General features: G+C 46.5%; 1 protein-coding gene and 1 pseudogene across 1 annotated transcript in view; both read right to left on the bottom strand.

The window, feature by feature from the left end:
- AP3D1 (adaptor related protein complex 3 subunit delta 1) overlaps positions 1-23,343 on the bottom strand; it is a 182,832-nt gene that overhangs the window by 89,287 nt on the left and 70,202 nt on the right. Inside the window, exons 17-18 of the mRNA XM_088452992.1 lie at positions 5,724-5,865; positions 4,770-4,841 (exon numbers count right to left, since the gene is read on the bottom strand). Of these exons, the coding sequence (XP_088309118.1) occupies positions 4,770-4,841; positions 5,724-5,865 (214 nt within the window). The remainder of the gene's footprint in view (positions 1-4,769; positions 4,842-5,723; positions 5,866-23,343) is intronic.
- LOC148481794 (U2 spliceosomal RNA) lies at positions 23,050-23,163 on the bottom strand (annotated as a pseudogene).

Raw genomic sequence — 23,343 nt, 5'->3', positions numbered from 1 at the left:
GAATTAATTTTTTGCAGAGGCCTGGAATGGAGCATATACCACCATGTCGAAGGTGGATACCATTGATCCCAGGACCAGACGATAGAATGGATCGCTTGCGTATCAATTTGCGTATTTGCAATGATAGGGCCAAAATTTTGTCCTCTGGCAGAAATACCCTTTGTGCCTAAGAATCCAGAAGTGCCCCCAGATGTGCCATCTGCTGTGTTGGAGAAAGCGAGGATTTCTTCCAATTGATGATCCAGCCGTGCTTCTGTAGGCAGGCAATGGTCAGTTGGAGACGGTGTTGTAAACCAGCTGGAGACTGTGCTAATATCAGAAGGTCATTCATATATGGTAGTAATCTGATTCCCTAATGCCTGAGGTAAGCCTTTATAACCGCCATTATTTTGGTAAAGACCCGAGGGGCTGTTGATAGACCAAAGGGCAGTGCCTGAATTGGTAATGTTGTTGCAAGACAGCAAATTCGTAGAAATTGTTGGTGGGATGGCATAATAGGCACATGAAGATACGCATGTCCAGGGAAACCATAAACTCCCCAGGCTCCATTGCCAAAATAATTGATTGAAGAGTTTCCATACAAAACTTGGGTACACTGATACACTTGTTGAGGGTTTTAGATTTAGAATAGGGAGATGAGACCCATTTGGTTTCTGAACCAAAAATAGATTGGAATAACAACCCCTTCCTTGCTGAAACACAGGAACCAGGATTATCACCCCTGCCTGCAGCACAGAGTAAAAGGCCTCCTGAAGAGCCAAGGCCTTGATCGCATCTGATGGGGGGATTTGTACAAAAAACTTCTGGGGAGGATGCTTCGGAAAGTGAGAGCATTCCCCTGAGAGACCACTTCTTGCACCAAAGCGTCTGTTTGATGCCAGTAATCCGCAAAATGAAGTCGGCCTCCCACCCTGGGATCCCCCAGGAGGCCCGCCCCATCAGGAAGGTGGTTTGTCATCTGGCTAAGAAGCTGGACGTCTGGCCGGCCCAGATCTCTTCGTTTGTTGCCTGGTTGTCCTGCAAAAACTAGACTGCCTGGAAGAAGACTGTTCCTTTGCTCATACCTGGGGTCGCAAGGACCCAGAAGAAAACTGCCTAGACTTTAATGTAGATGGCAGACCTGCAGATTTTGAAGCTGCCAGAGTAGCTATTATATTATCTAACTTTGTCTCAAAAAGTATATTTCAATAGAAAGGTAAGGATTGCAGAGCCTTCTTTGACCCTGTATCAGCTTTCCAGGACCTTAACCAAAGGACCCTACGAGCCACGACTGAGGCTGCGGATGCTTTAGAACAGGGGTGGGGAACCTTATTTCTGCTGAGGGCCATTTTAATATATATAACATTTGCGGGCCTGGTGCAGGCCACGCCCCTTTGTGTGAAGTCACACGGGGTGGGGCCACAACCGCTGGTGATTACAGCAATACCCGGAGCATCCTGAGAATGCTCCGGGGAGCTGTAAGGACAGCGATGTGACCTTCTGAAGTGTCCTAAGGATGCTCCAGGTGGCACTGTTCAGTAGATTCTGGCTGCAGGGTGCCATTCTAGGCACCGTGCTAGCCAGATGAGGCTAGCAGAAAAAAAGCTCAGAGGGCCAGACCAAATGATTCCAGGGGCCTTACAAAGCACCCGGGCCTGAGGTTCCCCATCCTTGCTTTAGAAACTAAGAGTTCTGCATCTATTGCAGCTCCTCCCACATAGGAGGCTTGTTCCCGTATGTGGGAGATATATGCGAGCTGTTTTCTGGTAGCATCTGGTAGAGAAACCTCCAATGCCCCCGTCCATTCTTCAACTGCTATAGCTACCCAAGCCCCAGCTGGACGAGTAACAGCTAAAGATGATGAAAATATTGCCTTAAGACATGTTTCAATTTTCCTATCTGTAGGATCCTTAAGAGAAGATGCTGACGGAATAGGTAACGTAGCATTCTTGACTAAGTGCGTCACATCAGCATCCACAGTAGGAGGGATTTCCCACTTAGTACATTCAGAAGCTGGGAAAGGATACAACGATGCTAATCTTTTAGTAATACAAAACAGTTTATCCGGGTTACCCCATGCCTCTTCCATAAGTTCAGTGAGCTGCTTGGATTTAGGAAACTCAGCTTTTACCACCTTCTGGTGTTTAAATGCAGGAGCCTTCTTACTAGGAGCTGGTTTATCATCCTGTATATCTAGTAGTGATTTGACCGCCCTCACCAAAGAGGAACATCCACTGTAGAAGGATGGTCCTCCTCTGCCGAGCTAGACTCCGAAGAACCCTGCGCATCATCTGATTCGTCCGATGATGCGTCTGAATCCATATGCTGAACAGATCGATAAAAAGATTACTTCCGTTTAGGCGCCTAATTTACTACCGGTCTGCTAGGAATAGCTGACTGACTTGAATGGGCATAAGCATCCATCCAGGAAGAATGTATAGGAGGTGCAAATAAAGCCTGCTGTGGGTACCCCATACAAGGAGGCAGAGTGGGAGTAGCCATACAATCCACAAACTGCTTCATTAGCTGAGACAAGGATGACACCCAAGATGGCTCCTGTACAGGGACTGGTATACTGGACTGGTGAGGTGGCTCTTTATAACAGACAGCACACAACCATCCTTTATAAAGTCTTGAGAGGACAAGCCCGCCAAACAGCATTTACACGAAACCAGCACAGGGGCCTCCCCCTCCTGATTTCCTTTACTTTTTGACATAACATTACTTTACATTTTTGCCTTTTATAATTGATATTTGTGAAGGCTGTCACATTACAAGTAAATGTGAAGTATAAAGAGAAAACCCCATACACCTGTAACAAAGGGATGAGGAGAAAAACAGTGATAGTTATAACTGAAAGTCAGAAATAAAAGGCAGTATCAACACAGCAGCTAGCAAACAGTCACATCAACTATTCAAAACACAATGCTTGGAAGGATAGAGAGAACTATATACCTGACCCATGGGAGAGGTATACAGGGAGACTGACCCAAAACCTCCTGAGACCAACAGCTACAGCAGCGCACCGATAGTGGACTGAGCATCTCATATACACGAGGCGGGTAGGAGGAGCTACCCAGACGCGCGAAAACCTTTGAAGGAACTGCGTCACGGTCGGGGGAGGAGCTGCCGGGGGAGAGCCTACCTCCCCCTAAGCTGCATCAACCAGCCGGGTACGCTGGCCTCATGGCAGCAGAAGCATCTGCTGCTGATCCCCGGCGTCAGATAAGGCCCCGGTGGTCTAGTGAGTAAGCAGACGCTCCTGGCCCTCACAGCAGCGACTTCCTGTGCATCTACGGAAGCAAGGACTGCCTTACCAGACGACATCTCTGTGCGTCCAGGTTGCAGTACGGCCCCAGTATCACTGCTAGCAAGCTCTGCCATGACCCACTGAAATTACCAGAGATGTTACTGGTTTTGCAGCCCGGCGGAGGTAGACTGAGTTTGGGAGAGATGCAGTCAGAATACCGGCGGGCGTTATTGCGCCCGCCGATATCCCGACACTTATATCCCGGCATGGGACTAAAGATAGACGTCGAAATCCCAACGCCCATCATTAGCCTCACTACTGAATCCCGACAATCAGCATACTGAACAAAAGTATGCCGGGTGTCTTAGCATCTAGCCGCGGCTGCTCTCGGGGAGTGTTAGGTTTATGACCCCCCTGGGGGTTGTAGGGTTAGGCACCCCCGGGAGGGTTAGGCTTAGGCACCACTAGGGGGGGGTTAGGGCCCCCCTGGGAGGGTTAGGTTTAGGCACTAACGGGGGGAGGTTAGGCAGCCCTACGGGAGGGTTAGGGTACTTTCCTTCAACTGTCGAGATTTCGACCCACCAGGCTGCAGCTGTCCGTATTTGATCAATTTGGGACTCCATTACACATGGCTATTTTCTCTGCCATCTTGCAGAAAACAACAAGTCTGTATTTGATGCATTTTTGATTCCGGGGAGCACCGCCAATACTTGTAATTGTCTTATTATTACAATAACTAGATTATGTCAGATATCTTGAATTACTCTAAAACAGCAATACAGACACCTATTATGTATTAGGTTATATTTAAAGTAAACACAAATGCCATGCACAAAAACCTATACTATACAGGGTGTGGCACCAACACTTCCCCACAGCACCACTATCTGAATTGCAGGGTACCTGGAACGGCACATTGCAGCTTCTAGAGCTGCTGCAGCATCCTTAGGACTCAATTTTCATGTCTTAAATATCTGCTGCTGTCCACTGTACATATACCCGGATACTAAATATTTGCAGATATCCCGCATATATTTTTTGATAAATATGCCTTGTTCACTATGTCTTTTGTGCACAGACAAGTCATATCACATGTAGGCTTATAGAGGCATTAAACATGCATTTAAAGGGGATGTGGGGGATCAGAGGGGCATTTTAGAGGTATGTGGGGAGGTCTGAGGGGCATATGGGGAGCTCAAAAGCACAAATTAAGATGGGACCCAGAAACAGTGAAGTAGGACCCCAAACTATTGGGTCTCAGGGACCCACATAAATATTGGTTTCATCATGGTCATTATTACACTAATAACCTGTGCCTATTGAGTTTATAATTGTTCTTAATGAATACTGGTTGTCTTTGCTATTTATTTAATTAGTTGCAGTCGAAGCTTACCTTTGTAACACACATTAAACAAAACACAAAATAGAGCTAGTTTACCTCTTGCCACATATAAACTGAGCAAAAAGAAAAGTGCTAGAGTCACATATACAAACTTCAATCCATTATTTGCCCACAATCTTCACTGACAGCTCTAAATACCTTCTGTGGGGATGGAGAGCTTTTAATGTAGAATGGATTATTGGCTTGTTCTTCTTTCCGAGCAGCACGCCTCTATAGAAAGACAAAAACACAAATTGCAAAGCAAATTAAAAATATTCACCTAATACACAGTAAAGCTGAAATTAACATTTACTCCACCAGTATTGTTAAAGTCAAAGGTATATTAAATACCCAAAAAAACAGTGGTATTTCAGGGGAAGCGGTCAATATCCTTACCGCGGGGATTACAGCGCTCTGAATGCTGGCACCTGGAATTACGTCACCTGCCAGAATCCTGGCACCGGCATCCCGACCGCCGGAATCCCGAAGGTAAGTAGGGGGATGGTTAACGTTAGGCACTAGAGGGATAGTTAGGGTTAGACACTAAGGAGGTGGGGTAAAGGGGGGCATCCACTACACGATTTTAGCAGGCGATTGAACGATATCGACGTTGTTATCGTTCAATCGTTTAAAAATCGTGCAGTGTTTGGTCGTTAACAATCAATGATGCGCGCTCCCACTGGTCGTTTGATCGTCTCGTCAGTCGACTGAACATGCAGGTCAATTTCACTTCCTCTATTAAAGATAGTTTGCAAATCGTTTGCAAATCGTTCAGACTGAAAGATAAAATTTAAAGGGAAAAAATCAAGGGAAAATCGTTTAGAGATTGGACAGGGAGTAGATTGTCTAGCGGATGTGCCCCATTAGGTTTAGGGTGCGGGGAAAGGGAGGTTAGATTTAGGCACCGGGGAGGGTGGGTTAGGGTAGGGAGAGGGTTAGGATACCTACTGACAGGTGTTGGTATCCTAACCCTGTCGGAATGCCAGTGTCTGGATTCTGACCGCCAGGATCCCGAGCGCAGACATCCCGTACCCATCCCCTATTTCGGATATAACAACTATTCTGGTATTGATGTTGAATATGACTGTTAAAACATCTGCCTAATCTATTTACTCTTGCCAACTCGTCCTCATCAATCTCTGGTCGGGATGACTTCGCATGGGTCTGTTTCTCATCCTGGAAGATTGCTTTAGGCTTTTCATCTTCTGATTCACTATCTGAAGGCGGCTCATTGATCCAAGCATCCAGGTCTAAACTAAAAGATAAACAATAGAAAAAATTAAAAATTATATAATTTCCAATTCTGAACAAAATATATGTTCAGGTGATCACAGCCAACATAAAACTTAAATTACTAATATATTTTACAGACTATACCAATGCACAAACAAGGTGGAAATTAATCATCCCTCAAAAGCAAAGGTGTTTATGTACTCCAGTGTAACAACAGTAAATATTCTTTACCTTAATATGTACTGCTTCACATTGCAATGCACGGCAATCATAAAAAGAGAAATTAACTATTGTCTGTTGCTTGCTTTGCAAAAAGATTTAACGTGAGAACAACATATAGCAAATATTCAAATTTTCTTAAATAGGTAATGAAATGGTCATGTTTATTGGGGTTTTTTTCTTCTATTTTATAGTGGATGGCTAGATGTAATTAGTTGCTATACTTAAACTTTTTTTTTCAAATTCTTTGGGGGACAATGGTCCCTGGGGATATAGTGTCTCTTTTGAACTCTTTAAATGTAAATATTCGCAAGTGCTGAACTCTTCGTAGGACTGAACCAGTGAATAAAAACAAAATAGGAGAAAACATCTCACTGAGAAAAAAAAATAATTGATAAAACTTTAAACATGAAGTTTAGATTGTGCATCCAACCATTTACTGTGTCCTCTAATTGATTCAGAGATGAGGATTTAACTTCAGTATGAAAATCACATTTTATTTCTACCATCCACTGAAAATCTGCCACACCGGGAGGGTGTGCTTTCAGAGTTTTAGTGCACATCTAAAACTGGTCTCATTAGCCCCAAAACATGATAAATTTGCATAATTCAGGAAAATGATGCACATATGCGGCCACAGATCTGGTAGAACGGGTCTTCACACTGTAAGGAACATATTTTCATGGTGAAACACAGCACTGATCTAATGAACTATCATTTGTTTGATCACAGGCCAACCCCATTAGTAGGGATCAATGAGGACCAGCAGATAGCAAATTTACCCCTAGATGTTGGAATATATTATTTGCTTCTCGGCACGTTTAAGCAGAGAATTAAAACCAGCAATACTATTTAAAACAAAACATTATTTCCTTTGAATTCGTATTGCCATTTTAAATTTCCTGCTGAAACACACCAACAAGTGCTTAGTAAATTGTCACCTAGTTCCTTGTGATACATATTTCAAGGTCTTATCAAAATCTAAAGCTGGCCACAGACAACGATTTTTTTTCCCCGATCTGGCCGATTTCGACACATCGGAACGACAGATCGGGTAAAAAATTACCAAATCGATGAGATGCGCGCCCCTGCAGGTTGCACATCGCATCTTCAGATCTGCCGTGCTGTAGGGCAGATCTGACGATCTAGACTCAAATGCACTGTAAAAAAAGTCTGGCTGCAGGAGATTGGACAGCATATCATGTGCAGAGCTGTCGGGAGAGTTTCAAGGGAAATCGGAAACATCGTCGGAACGTTAGTATAGTCGGTATGTGTGTGGGCACCTTTAGAAATTAAATCCCTATTCCTCCAGAAACTTTGACCTAGTGCTGAAATTACGTTTTGATGCAAAAGGAACTTGGAAATCAAAGGCTTGTGTTGTGAATGCAGTGTCAATAATAAAAAAATAAAAAAAAAAAAAGGCTTTTTTTGGGTAGTGATTTTTTTTTTGTTCCTTCTTGTGGAGGACAGCAGACAAGTAAATAGACCCTGCATTGGAAATCAATCTGCTACTGTACTTGGGTCAGTAGTTCATTTCTGAGAGCTCTAACTTGTAAATCTCTGTACCTGATCTCATTTGGTACAATCTTTACAACCTAAGTCAGCGGGCTCGGCGAGCAGAGACCACCAAAGCTGAAATTCTGGCTCCAATTTGACCCAGCATCCAGAGCTGTATCCTAGAAACTCAGACACCTTCCAGATATTTTGCACATGCCTACCTACTGTAGGGCTCACTAAGTGCAAACTTTTAAAAAGTTGCTCTGACCACTTCTCCAAAGCATTGCTACCCCAAGCCAGCTGTTACATTAATGAACTTCATGGGCTTGCATTTTCTATCTATAAAGCTGCATTAGGAATTTAAATAGTGGCGTCTACAGATAGACAATCAAGTCATGGGGGCATCCAGTTTATTTGCTTCCACATAGGGTTATCTTTTCATATTTATTTTCTATTCTCTGTTTTTCTGTATGTTCATGAAGTGGGGGATCAGCGTCCGTTATTCTAGAGTGAGCAGCAGTTTAATTTATAGACACTCCACAGAAGCGCTTGATTTTGCTTTTGAGAGGTATGGAAGTGATTGCAGTTAGTGAGTCTCCTTGCCGAGGCAGTTAACTGCCTATTTTTTTTCCCCCTAAAAACGCCCAGAAAATAAGAGTTATGGTATAACATACCTTGGTTAACTCTTTTTCTTCGAGGTCCATAGGATCCACAGAATCTACCTTGGGGTATGTAGCTGGGAGAGATCCATTGCACCAAACAGCTACAGCTTTAAAGCTCCCAGCATGCACTGGTCCTCCTCCCTATATACCGTGCCTCCAGCCACAGGCATTCAGTTTGTAAACAAGCCTAACGGCAAGAGATGGAAAGTGGAGAAAAGCAACCAGATCCCAATAAGGCCAGGTGCGTTAGCGTGGGTGCTCTGTGGACCTTACGGATCTCGAAAAAAAAGAGTTAACCAAGGAGTGTTATACCATAACTCTGATTTTCCTCTTCAGGGATGTCCTAAAGCAGTTCCCTTAAGGATGGGAACGGTCCTGAGCAGAGAGGAGAATCCACTGCCCAAAGGAAGCATCCTGGTAGGCAAAAGTATCAAATGCATAAAATTTGATAAAGGTATGGATGGAAGACCAAGTGGCTGCCTTGCACAGCTGTTCAGACGAGGCACCATGTCTAACCGCCCACAACGGTCCGACAGACTGAGAAGAATGTGCTGTCATCTTGTTAGGAACAGGGAGATCAGCCTGTGTGTAGACCCGAGCAATAGTCATATGTAGCCAGCGAGCCAAAACCTGTTTGCTGGCTAGCCTGGTTTGTGAAACAGAAAAATCAAAACAGAAAAAGGTGTAAGGCGCTATTCAATAAAGGTAACTTTACTTGTTAATACATCTATTAAAAACAATATGGCATAAATATATATAAATATTAGCATGTAAAAAACAGATAATATAAAGAAAAGAATCTAGAATGAATAATAAAAATAAATAATAAATGACCAGCAATATCACATGAGTATCCTATACCATAAACAAAAAGAACACTGTATGCAAAGAGAAAAAATATATAAATGGACAAAAAATAAAAAAAATGAAAAAAATGTGTGTCCGCAGAATTAATCCAACTGTAGCTCCTTTTGAGGAATATTGTAATTTGTATTCTTTTATGGTAAACAGGTGCTTGTAGCACTATCGTTATCTGCTGGTAGCAATAGGATGTGAATATAAAGCAAATACAGTAACTATGTTGCTTTCAGAATAAACGACGATTTTCAGCGAGGATAAAACAATTGTTTCAGAGTTTGGAAATTTTTAGACTTTGGATTTAGTTAAACATGGGTTGCAGGGAGAGTATAAGCAGCATGCATGCATAACATTTTTGAATCGCAGAACTCGATCCCCGATGTGGACATACATATACACATATATATAGTATTATAGAGACACCTGTTGCTTAGCCAGTTTCAGTAAGTTCAGTCCCGCAATGGCATTTAGCTGATCACAGTGTACCTCGTTATAGCGTGAAAAAATCAGGGTATCTCATCAGGCAGCAACCGGTATTAACTTTCCAGCTCTACACAGATGGGCAGTAATAATGCGTTTCTCCGCCTCACAGACCAGTCGACGGTTTCCTCAGATAATAAAAAGCTGAGTCCGGGCAGCTACTATAAATACCAACCTGCATTAATTTTTGACAGTTTAGATCTCCGTGGTCTGTGACCATCTCTTCATGTGCATTTCAAGCATCATTCTGGACACACATTAGATAAAGTCCAGTCAGCACTGCAGTTTGTGAAACCCATAGAACACAAAGAGTGAATCTGATTTCCTGATGGAGCTGGTACGATCCACATAGATACGAAGGGCTCGAACCACATCCAGGGAAACTTCACCTGTTGAAGACTGAAAAGCCGGGACTACAATTTCCTCATTCATATGGAAACGGGATACTACCTTTGGAAGGTAACTCGCCTTAGTACGAAAAACAGTTCTATTTTGTTGAAAAATCAAATATGGAGAGCGACATGACAGTGCTGCCAAGTCAGAAACTCTATGAGCTGAGGAGATCGCGAGGAAAAAAATCTGTCTTCGCTGTCAGCCATCTTAAGTCCACCTTATCCAAGGGTTTGAAGGGGGGAGCTTGCAGCGCCCTGAGAACAAAGGATAAATCCCATTTTGCTACCAGAGGGGCAAACGGAGGTTGCAGTCGGAGACCCCCTGCAAAAATGTTTTTACATCTGCCAGGGGTGCAATTCTGCGCTGGAACAAAACTGACAAAGCAGAAACCTGAACCCTCAAGGTAGCCAGGCGCAGACCTAAGTCTAACCCAGCCTGCAGAATATCTAGTACTCTTGAAACCTTGAAAACCTTAGGGTCATATTTTGTTTGGGAACACCAACAAAATATGAATGCCAAGTCCTGTGATAGATGCCGTCTGAAGCAGGCTTCCTTGCCCTCATCATCTGGATCACAGAAGCAGAGAAACCTTTGGCCTTTAAGACGGTAGCCTCAATAGCCATGCCATCAAAGCCAGCCGAGGTAAATCCGGATATAGGCAGGGACCCTCCACTAGCAAATCTGGTCGTAGAGGCAGTGGAAGTAGCCTTTCTATAGATTTACATGTCAGATCGGTGAACAAATGTCTCCTGTGCCAGGCAGGAGCCATTAGTATTAACCTGCCGCCTTCCTGCTTGAACTTTCTGAAGACTCTCAGGAGGAAGGATATAGGAACGAAACAGGTATGCCAACCTGAAGTTCCACCTCACCGCCAGAGCGTCCACGAAAGCGGCTGAGAGGTACTTTGTTCTGGAACCGTACCTGTGGACCTTGTGGTTGTGGCGTGACGCCATGAGGTCTACATCTGGAAGCCCCCACTTGTCCCCCAGGAGTTGAAAGACGTCCGGGTGGAGAGCCCATTCTCCGGCATGAATATCCTGACTGCTTAGGATGTCCACTTCCCAGTTGAGGACTCCTGCCGAGATAACTGGAAGATGGCATTCTGCCCACAGCAGAACGTTCGCCACTTCCCTCATGGCTGCCGGGCTTCGTGTGCCTCCCTGATGGTTGATGTAGGCCACTGTGGTTGCGTTGTCGGACTGAATCTGGACATGCCTGCCTGAAGAAGGTTCTGTGCCAGACCTAGCGCTCTGTGCACTGCACGAAGCTCAAAGATATTTATCGGTAGGTGACTTTCCTGGGTCATCCACCTTCCCTGAAAGGTGTGAAGCCCTGTCACCGCTCCCCATCCTCGCAGACATGCGTCCGTGGTGAGGAGTACCCATTTTGGGACCCATGACAGACGACCCTTGTCTAAATGAGTCGTCTCCAGCCACCAAGCGAGGGAGAGCCGAACCTCTGGTGAGATGCGGATCACCTGAGACTTTATACGATGATACGGACCATCCCAATGAGACAGAATCCATTGCTGCAGGGACCTGGACATACGCCACCATATCAAATGTGAATACCATGGAGCCCAGCACCTACATTGCCAGGTGCAGAGTAGACTGCGCACACGAGACTGTAGTGCTGCAATCTTGTCCTCGGGGAGGAGAATCCTCTGGCCCAGAGAGTCCAGCAGTGCCCCCAAGTGCACTATACGCTGAGTTGGAGACATTCTAGAGAATTCTAATTTCTAGCCACCTTCTGACGTCTCAAGACCGGAGCCATAGCTTTCGGCGGCACCTCCTTTTCCTCTATACTTAGGACAGATCTAACCGCTCTCACCAGAGAGGGGACATCCACAGAGGATTGATGGTCTTCTTCCACTGAGTAAGACCCAGAACTGTGAGTATCAGAGTGTGATTAGGAGGTTGAGTCCGAATCCTGAGGCAATGTCTGAAGAGAACCTTTCTTATGCCCCTGCTTCTTTACTGCCACTAGACTATTCGCCTGTACCACCTGCTGAGGAGCTATAGATGGCAGCATACTCTGACTAGAGTGAGCAGAAGAATCAAACCAACAGGGATTCACAGGGGACATGTACATAGAAGGATGCAACTGCTATGGGTATCCCACCGTAGGAGGCAATATCGTGGGAGGAGCACACGACGCTGCGACCTTGTCCACCATACGCGACAAAACCTGCAAAACCTGTGCAGGTGTACCAGATAGGAAAGGTGACTGTTTACAACAGGCACTGCACAATCCATCTTGCACAAAATCCTGTTCAGACAGGCCTGCCAAACAGGATTTACATGACTTGAGCACCAGAGGCTCACACTTCTCACCTTTAACCTCAGACATGACAATTGTGTGATCGGTATAAGGTGTACAGTGTAAATGCAGTCTGACCTACTTCACATATGAAAACCCCCACACACTTTTCAGAGGATGAGGAGAAACACAGTAATAGATATAACTGACAATTTGAAAACAAAAGGCAGTATTTATACAGCAGCTAGCATAAGTCTCATACAATGCATAAACACAAACATTGCTATTGCAAATGGACTATGAATCAACTGACCAGCCCCGCCGGGGTATTGGCAGGATATAGAGCGCTATATACCAGACCCAGAGGAGAGGTATACAGTGAGACAGACCAGCTTCGGAGACAACCAGCCTGCAGCAGTACGAACAACTGCGAGCGTCTCACCCACGAAGCGAGTATCCGTACCTAAAAGTTGCACCTGGGCCGGGGGAGGAGCTGCCGGGGGAGCGCCCATCTACCCTAAGCTGTGATTTTGACGGCACGGGAACACTGTCCTCACGGTAGTAGACGCCAACTAGCGCGTCTACTACCCATCCCCGGTAACAGATGATATGGCCCCGGCCACCTTATTAAGTACACGTTACACGAGGCCTTCACCCGCAGCTGCCACTGGTGCGTCTCCTACACCGGAGGCCTGGACTGCGTCGCGCACGATTCCCCTCACGAGGAATCGCTTACCTACCATCCCTGTGAATCCGATCGCAGTTCAGACCCCAGCGCTGCCGCTAGCTAAGCCTCGCTGAGACCTGCCGAAATCCCCACAGTGGTACTGGCGTTTCAGCATCAGCGGAGGTAGATGGAGTCGCGGTACTGCGTCCTATTCGGCGCCTAGTACCGCTCAACTCAGAAGTTAAAAAACGAAGGTAAATCATAAAAGAAAAAAGCCTGGGACTACCTACCCAGTCCTGCTGTAAAACAGGTGCGCCTGGATACTTGCCGCGCACCAAACAAAAAAACTGAATGCCTTTGGCTGGAGGCAGGAGAAAGACCAGTGCATGCTGGGAGGTTTAAAGCTGTAGCTGTTTGGTGCAATGGATCTCTCCAACTACATACCCCCATGGTAGATTCTGTGGACCCTATGGACACTGAAGAAGAAAAGTAAACTTTTCTAAAATATTTAAATAAGTTTAGAACATATTTAAATACTGTAAAAACAGGATTTTGGTACTTACCGTTAAATCCATTTCTCCGATTCCACAGGGGACACTGGAGCTTCATGACAGTGGGGTATAGACGGTGGGTTGAGTTGAGCCTGGCACTTTAAAAATCTACAAGTGTGACTGGCTCCTCCCCCTCTATGCCCCATCAACCCCAGTTTTAAAGAACTGAGCCCGAGAGGAGACGGAGAACAGACTGAAGAACAGAGAAGGAGAACAGGAAAAGAAACATCCAACATACTGACACACTGCAAGAACACAGCAGGCTGCAGTGATAAACAGTCACACAATAAAACAGACAAAACTGCAACAGAACTGAAGCAGAACAAACAACTGAGAACAGGCAAGAAGCACTGGGTGGGCGTCCAGTGTCCCCTGTGGAATCGGAGAAATGGATTTAACGGTAAGTACCAAAATCCTGTTTTCTCCTTCATCCACTAGGGGACACTGGAGCTTCATGACAGTGGGGACGTCCCAAAGCTACCCTCCTGGGGGGGGAGAGTGCTGAACGCCCTGCAAGACACTACGACCAAAATTTGAAGCAGAAGCCGCAAAAGTGTCAAATCTGTAGAAACGTACAAAAGTATGAACCGAAGACCACGTCGCTGCCCTACAAAGCTGTGAAGCCGAGACACCTCTACGTGCCGCCCAAGAAGTACCCACAGAGCGCGTAGAATGCGCAGAAATGGATACCGGCGGTGGTCGAGCAGAAGCAACATATGCCTGACGAATAGTCAGACGAATCCACCTAGCCAAAGTTTGTTTAGACGCCGGCCAGCCACGCCGATTAGCATCATAAAGGACGAATAGAGCCTCTGATTTACGTAGCCCCTCAGTACGGGACACATAAATGCGAAGTGCCCGAACCACATCCAAGGAGTGAGAATCCCCAGAAGAGTCCGACAACGCTGGCACTACAATCGGCTGATTCAGATGAAAACCCGAGACCACCTTGGGCAAAAAGGAAGGCCGGGTACGAAGTTCCGCCCGATCTTCGTGAAAAATCAAGTAAGGGGAACGGCAGGACAAGGCTCCAAGTTCCGACACACGTCTGGCCGAAGCCAGGGCCAATAAAAGGATCATCTTCCAAGTCAAATACTTCAATTCCACCTCCTGCAAAGGCTCAAAGGTGGATGACTGAAGAAAAGATAAAACAAGATTCAGGTCCCAAGGAGCCGTGGGTGGCACAAAGGGGGGCTGAATTCTAAGAACCCCTTGAAAAAAGGTCTGAACCTCCGGAATCAGAGCTAGGCGACGCTGGAAAAAAATAGAAAGAGCAGAAATCTGCACTTTAAGCGATCCCAAGCGTAACCCCGCATCGAGGCCTTTTTGAAGAAAAAGAAGAAGACATGGTAAATGAAAAGAGGAAGTGGAGGATCCACGACCTTCACACCAGGAGATATAAGCCCTCCAAATGCGATGATAATGCGCTGATGTTACCGGTTTTCTAGCCCTAAGCATGGTAGGAATGACCGACCTAGGAACTCCATGGCTTCTTAGGATGGCGGTCTCAATAGCCACGCCGTTAAACGAAGCCGCCGTAAATCCGGGTACACACATGGACCCTGTTGTAGAAGGTCCGATCGTAGCGGAAGATGCCAAGGTTCGTCTGCCAGAAGGAATAAAAGATCGGAGTACCAAACCCGACGAGGCCAATCCGGAGCCACTAGGATGACGGTGGACGACTCTCGTTTGATCCGCTTGAGAATCCGAGGGAGGAGCGGAAACGGTGGGAACAGGTACACAAGGCTGTACGGCCAAGGGATCAGTAAAGCATCCGCTCCCACCGCTGCCGGATCCATGGTCCTGGAGCAGTAAAGGGGTAGTTGATGATTTATCCGAGATGCCATCAGGTCTATCTGTGGCTTCCCCCATCTGCAAACCAGTTGATGAAAGACCTCGGGATGAAGGGACCACTCCCCGGGATGAAGATCCTGACGACTGAGGTAGTCCGCTTCCCAGTTGTCGACCCCCGGAATAAACACTGCTGAAATGACCTCTACGTGTCTTTCTGCCCACAGAAGGATGCGACTGGCTTCTCTCATTGCCATCCGACTGCGGGTTCCCCCTTGGCGATTTATGTATGCCACTGCCGTGGCGTTGTCTGATTGTATCCGAACCGGAAGTCCTCGTAACAGAGGAGCAGCCTGTATCAAAGCTCTGTAGACTGCCCGCAGTTCGAGAACATTGATTGGTAAGAGGGACTCCTGCTGCGACCAAAGCCCCTGGAAGTGATTGTCCAGAACCACCGCTCCCCATCCGCGGAGGCTGGCGTCCGTGGTGACCAAGGTCCAATTCCAAATTCCGAAGCGGCGACCCGCTAACAGATGCTCCGTCCGAAGCCACCAGAGCAAGGATATGCGGGTCCGGGGAGACAGACGCACCAGCCGATGCATCTGTAGGTGGGACCCGGACCACTGAGACAGAAGATCCAATTGAAATATTCTGGAGTGAAATCTGCCGAATTGGATGGCCTCGAAGGAAGCCACCATTTTCCCCAGGAGACGTATGCAAAGATGCACAGATACTTTCCTGGGTCTGAGCACTAGACGAACCAGCTCCTGTATGGCTATGGCCTTGTCCCTTGGCAAGAATATACGAAGCAGAACAGTGTCTAGAATCATTCCTAGGAACTGAAGTCTCTGGGACGGCATCAACTGAGACTTCTGGAAGTTCACAATCCATCCATGTTGAATGAGAATCTGATGTGTAAGGGACACTTGGTGTAAAAGGACTTCTGCCGTCGGAGCCTTGATGAGTAAATCGTCTAGGTACGGAACTATCGTCACCCCCCGAGAGCGCAAGTGAGACACCATGACGGCCATCACTTTGGTGAATACCCTGTTAGCTGACGAGAGACCGAATGGCAGGGCCTGAAACTGGAAATGAGCTTCCCTGATGGCAAATCTGAGGAAAGCCTGGTGAGGAACCCAAATTGGGACATGCAGATAGGCGTCCTTGATATCTATCGACACCAGAAACTCTTCTGCCTCTAGTCCTGCAATGACAGAATGGAGAGATTCCATCTTGAACCTGTGAAATGAAAGATACTGGTTCAATGATTTCAGATTCAAAATGGGTCTGACTGACCCATCTGGTTTCGGAACCACAAAAAGGTTTGAGTAAAACCCTTGTTGCCTTTGTGCAGTGGGAACTGCCACAAGGACCTCGGCCAGCAAAAGTTTCTCGATCGCTTGACGCAAAATTAGTTGCTTCAAGGGATCGACGGGCAAACCTGTTGTAAAATAACGCCGAGGAGGAGTGAAAGCGAACTCGATCTTGTACCCCTGAGATACCAGATTTCGAACCCAAGTGTCTGGAGAAGTCCGTCTCCAAACCTCCGAGAAACGCTGGAGGCGTGCCCCCACCTTCGGATTTCCGAGATGGGATGGGAGCCCGTCATGCCACAGGCTTGTCTGCTGGCTTGGGATCTGGACGGCGGCCAATATTTGCTTGACGTCCTCTAGTACGGCCTCCTCGCCCCGCTGAAGACGAACCTCGCGATCGTCCCTGAAATCTTGCCGATGCTCGAAAGGAACGAAAGGAAGGTCCCCTAAACAAGCGACGCGGAGGAGGTGCTGATGAAGGTAGAAAAGTACTCTTACCTCCAGTGGCCAGCGAAATCCATTTGTCCAGCTCTGGACCAAATAAAATATCGCCTGTGAAAGGAAGAGCTTCCACTGCTCTTTTTGACTCCGCATCCGCTTGCCAGGCACGAAGCCAAAGTGCCCGGCGAGCAGAGACCGCCGAAGCAGAAATCCTAGCGCCTACCTGGCCGATATCTCTGGAGGCATCTCCTAAGTATACAGCAGACTCCTGAATATGTTCTGCCAAGGTAATCAGATCTGCTCGCGGAGTGCTGGATCTAAGACCCTCAGTCAATTGTTCCGCCCACTTTTCCACAGCCTTGTTGACCCAAGATCCTACCAAGGCCGGGCGGAGAAGTGCACCTGCGGCCGTATAAATGGATTTCAAAGTGGTTTCTAATCTCCGCTCTGAGGTTTCCTTCAATGTAGTAGCTCCTGGAACAGGTAACGTGGTCTTCTTTGACAACCGAGAAACCGAAGAATCCACAGGTGGCGGGGTCTCCCACCTCTTCCTATTTTCCGCAGGAAATGGGTAAGAGAGAAGAAACGCTTAGGAATCTGGAATTTACGGTCCGGATTCTGCCAGGCTGCCGTCATCTGTTCATCCAACTGCAGAGAAACAGGGAATGTGACGGCCATCTTCTGTGACCTGGCAAATAAGGAGTCTTCTAACGATTCTGGAGCTTCCTGGCCAGAAATCTTAAGAACTTCCCTTACCGCTAGAATGAGTGCGTCAATACCTTGCAATGCCTCGGGTTCTTGTGAGTAAGTCTCTACGTCTGATTCGTCCAGCATCTCCCCTTCCTCCTGAGACGAGTGATCCGCTGCCGAATCCTCATCCGACTGGAGAACCGCCGGAAGAGCCCTCTTTTTAGATGAGCGACTTACCGTAGCTTCAGGAGCTTTAGACGCAGAACCCATCGCTTGAGCAAGGCTATTCACCGAGCGGACTAAATTCTGAGCCCACGCTGGTTCTGCTAGAAAAGAAGGGTGAGATGTGCCAGGTAGATCTCTGGCAGACTCCCGTTCCCTACGGGAAGCGGCTAATTCAGAAGAAAGGTCCGCCATGACCCCGGCCAAACTATTTATGAAGGAGGGAGTGACAGACTGCGTGTTAGCACTGTCTGCTTCACATGTCTCGCACAGGGAAGACCCTTCGGAGCGAGCATGGGTAAACTTCTTCCTGCACTTAGTGCAGGCAAACAGCTTTTGTGATGCAGTTTTTTCTGTCCTGGATGTCATCATGTACTCACAGACAAGCACCACATACAATTCAGGAATGCAGAAGAAGTATAGAGAGAAGCAGAATTACAATAATAATGCTACTCAAGTATGGGAGCAGACAGAGCAATAAGGGAGGAGCAGAATTTCAATAATAATGCTACTCAAATTGCATGCAGAGCAGTATAAGAGGAGCAGAATTTCAAGAAAATGCAACTCAGTAACAAGGGCAGACAGGCATATAAGGGAGGAGCAATCAATAGGACCAGAAAGTAGTTAAAACCACCCTCTGTATTTACAGACCCCCTGTAGATGCTCTCATCTGCTCCTCTCCCCCTCCGCTCAGTGCCTGCAGTCTGAGGCGCCACTCCCGTTCAGAGCGCGCCAAACTAGCCCAGGCAGTGAAGGAGGAAGAGGAGGAGGGACCCATAAGCTCCTCCCCTAATGGCCGCCGCTTTGTATGCGCGCGGCATACACTTATACAGTGGGACGTTCTGTCCCCGCACTAACAGCGGGGGCAAGCGGCACGACCGCCCCAGTGATAACCGTGCCGGTGCCTTTTACCAAGCACCGGCACGCAGAGGCAGGACCGCTGTGAGCGCGCCTACCTAACAGCCAGCGCCGGTGTTCTATCACAACACCAGCGTGGCAACTGACAGCGGGGCTGACAGCCGCGCGCTGTTTTCAGACCCAGCAGTTATTTTCACCTCTCCTGCTAGTCAGGAGAGGTGTGCTACTCACCGAGCTGCTGCGGCCAGAGCGCTGGGCAGTGAGGGGAGAGCGGGGACCCGGACACAAGCCAGTGGTAGCTGTGGCGGGCCCCGCTGAGTCTGATGACTCCTAACTGCCTAAAGCAGCCTCCCCTCCATAGGGTGACCGGACACAGGCTGCAGTAGCCGTGTGGTCCCCTCTCTGGCGGCTCCCACGATGCAGGCAGACTGTCACAGCTAACAGTCTGCCTGTCCTCTTGCTTGATTCTTTTACAAATCATATAAAAATTAATATAAGGGCTGGAGACAGCCCCTGTGCACCGGCTCTACTCGGGCACATTCTAAAAACTGGGGTTGATGGGGCATAGAGGGGGAGGAGCCAGTCACACTTGTAGATTTTTAAAGTGCCAGGCTCAACTCAACCCACCGTCTATACCCCACTGTCATGAAGCTCCAGTGTCCCCTAGTGGATGAAGGAGAAATAAGCTCTCGTCCCCCAGTGTCAATAAATTCCCCAGCAGCAGCAGATCCCCTGTGGCATTAACCCCATAACTCTAGTGGTGATAGCTAACAGTGGCACAACCCCCCCCCCCACCCACTAGTGCCCATAGACCCCACTGCATCAATACCCTAGTCCCCATACTAAATACTAGTATTATACTATATATAATTCTAGTGTAATATAAATTATTTTGGGGGTATATCCATTTCCCTACGTAGCCCCCCCCCCACCCCCAGTGGAAAAGGATTAGTTACCTCTCCCCCGGCTATGCTCCTCCCCCTTGCCATTTTCCATCTCTCCTGAAGCAGAGCACAGCATGTGTCAAGGGGGACTAATGATCAGTCCCACCTGCTGCAGCTTATCTCTGCACCTGCAGAGATCAGCTTACAGTGCTCAGAGGGGGACTAAGTTTCCCCTCTTTGCACATGCGTTCCAGAGTGCCGTTAATCTGGGGTGCAATTTCAGCAGTAATGTCCGACGGTGACATCACTGACTGTGGGCCGCTGTTCTGTTAGGTCATTGGTAATCCTTGATACTCATTCTTAAAAGTGACCCGATTAGTGACATCATACACATTGTTTCCTCAGACTTGTAAAGAAATATCAAGGCCACAAACAAAAATAAATATATTTAAAAAAAACACACACAAAGATGTAAAATGTTGCCACAGGCCAGAAAAGCTTGCAGCCTCAATAAAACCTAAAACCTCTTAATGTTTTGTTTGCTTCATATTACAATATTGTAAAACAGCAGTCAGGACTGATAAAGAAGCCACCGATACAATTTGTTATGAGAATGCTTTGTATATATTGAAACTTTTTAATCATAATTAAACATCGGAATAATTAGCTCAGAGTTTCTATCCCACACCACATTAATTTTGAAATAATTTCAAATGAAAACAACAAAATCAGTACTCCAGCAGTTTATCAGCAGAACTAATACAAAAGGGTAAAAAAGTAAATGCTTGCCCTGCACTATAAAATAAAAAAAAATTAATACATGTATATTCCTTTTTGATTACCTACTAAGTGGGGGAATTCAATTAGCCGCAATACTGCAATAATTAATCGCGCTTAGTTTTTGCACCCTTCGTGGGATTTTATAGCTTATTGTGACAAAAGTTGTTTCTTTTGCCACGATAAGTATAGATAAAAATGGGAAAAATCTGTCCGTACCCCAGAAAAGGCCAAACTGATATAGGAAAACAATATAAAAGTGTATTAGTGACCATAATAAAAGTATTTGGGTCCTTAAAATACGTCAGATGGCTGTGACAAGAAGAGTTTTGGCTACTTACCTTTGAATCCTTTTCTCTGAATCAGGCTGGAGGACACTGGATCATGGGATTTTGGATGGGGACCAAGGAGCTGTCACTTAAACTAAAACTTGTAACTTTAAATATAAGCTCCATCCTTCCACAAGCCAGTGGACCTTCAATAAAGCCCAGAAGGAGAGGCAGTCATCGAGTGAAACAGGTAGAATAGAATAAAACAGTATGGAAAAGACGATCGAGACAAAACCCTGCACGACTGAGCGCAGTGTCCCCAGCCTGGATTCAGAGAAAAGGATTCATCGGTATGTAACTAAAATCTTCTTCTCTCTATCAAGGCTGGTGGACACTGGACCATGGGACATTCAACAGCCGCCCCCAGGTGAGGGAATGCACAGGCTTCCAGAACGTAGACCTGTACGTCCATGGCGGGCCTCGTCCGGAGACAAAACCTAAAAATGGTAAAACACACGGACAGAAGACCAGTTAGCTGCGCAGCAGACATGTTCCACTGAAGTCCGTGTTGAGCTGCCTAGGAGGTCGCCACCACCCTAGTGGAATACGTTGACACCCGCGCTTGTACTGCTCGCCTTGCAGTAGAATAGTGAGAACCGAGCGGATTCAATACTTTGGTTTGTGGCAAAGCGTTGGAAGCAACAAACTGAAGGTCTGCTAAATAAAAGGCCTCAAATAGAGCCCGCTTGAGAGCAGAGAAAACCAGATCAAGATCGCACGGTGGTACTAGCAGACGAAATGGTGAATGAGTACACCTTATAAAAAGGTTCGAACCTTAAAAAGAAGGTCCACAAGCCACTGGAAATAATTTGACAGGGCCAAAAGTTGCAATTTAAACTGGCCTTCAAAATTTCTGAAGGAAGGCCCAGAAACAAGAAAGGCAAAACCTGGAGGTATGAACCCTCTTCTGTTTACCCCCACAAGATGGAGATTGTCCATTCTCTGTGGTAAGTGGGTGTTGAAACCGGACTACAGAGCAAAACCGTAAACCATTGAAAACTTGTTTCAATAGTCAGGCCGTAAGAGACAACCTAGGATGGTCCCTGTGCAGAAACGGTTTCTGTAGGAGCAACTTCGGGTGTAGTGGAAGACGTAACCTGGGACCTACTGACAAGTGGAAAACGTTGGCGTACCACGACCTGAATGTGTTCAAGGATCAGAGGCAAAATCGGGAACGGGAAATAGTCTGAGTGGGAAGAAACTGATTATATATATTTACTGCAAAATGTATTTATTTATAATCAGTTAATTTGGAGTTGTGCACCTGTATTTCTTCTTTGAGTATATATCAATGGTCTCCACAGGTAGCACCTCCTATATATATATATATATATATATATATATATATATATATATATATATATATATATATATATATATATATATATATATATATATGTCCAGAGTGTGCAGTCTAAGATCCATTTTCTTTGTAAACTAATTAGTGCATTGATTAGCACACCTGGGAAGCCTGAGCCACTTCCCACTCAGACTAGCACCTCTACTACATTGGTTAGAGCATGGAGTCTGGCAATGTAATATGCACACCAGTCAAGGCACAATATAGGTAAGTCTTGCTAATATTTTGACTGGCGATGGACCCCTGAGGTCGATGATGTAACCCCTGAAAGAATGCCCAGCACTCGGGTATCTGAAGACGACCCCATGCAATGGTCTCTGAACTAAAGCATCCGCTGTCCGACAGTCAACCGGACCAGGCGGAGAGAGACCAGTCAAGCGCTAGGAGTCTCCGGAGCTTTGACCCACAAGTGCTGGTTGATACTAGACATTTGGGACCCAGGAGCCCTACGACCGCTGCTGGTGAAGAAGCAGCCTTTGGCACACTGATCTGTAGAGGACACTCCACTCCAAAGAGAGTAACAAAAAACTGTGAAACGTGGACCCCACTGTTAAAGAACAGCCACCAAAAGAAACCTGCATTCCTCCTTGGTAGCCTAGGCAAAAATAGTATCTAGGTCTGGCCCAAACAGAACACCCCTACCAAACAGAAGAGATTCCAAGGAATGGTTAGAATCCGAATCAACACCCTAAGCGCCTGACAAACATATGCAGCTGTACCACGAAGCTGTTCTGCCAAGTCTAGTAGGGAACCTGAAGGAATCACTCAGCCCAAGTCTCCAAAACTCGAGCCACTCATGCCGAGACCAGTAACGGTGGGAGAACGACCCCAAAACCTATGAAAATGGCCTTGAGACAAACTTCCATTAATTAATCCACCAGACACAAAACCTGAACAGGCTGAGCCACAAGGTTCAACTCGCAACCGCCTCGTCAACCTTGGGAGACCATACCCATTTGGATACATGATCCGGATATATGGCCCCACAGATAGGGGGTGTATCAGATATTAAACTGATAAAAACAGATACTACACTTGATCCTAGCCAAAGAGGATAAAAGGAAGCAAACTTCCGAGGTACGTAGAACGTTTGATCCAGCGCCTCCCAAGCCTCCTCAATGAGATACGGAAATTTTTTTTTTAAAAAAGGACTGACGCTTGAACGCTGACACAGCCTCCACTTGGGAATCCACAACCAACCAGTCCAGATGTGTAGTACTGCAGCAGTGAGAACTTCTACGCAGTGACC

The sequence above is a fragment of the Taudactylus pleione genome, unplaced genomic scaffold, assembly GCF_031769625.1.
Source record: "Taudactylus pleione unplaced genomic scaffold, aTauple2 ptg000560l, whole genome shotgun sequence".
NCBI lineage: Eukaryota > Metazoa > Chordata > Amphibia > Anura > Myobatrachidae > Taudactylus > Taudactylus pleione.
This window is presented reverse-complemented; position numbering and strand designations above follow the sequence as displayed.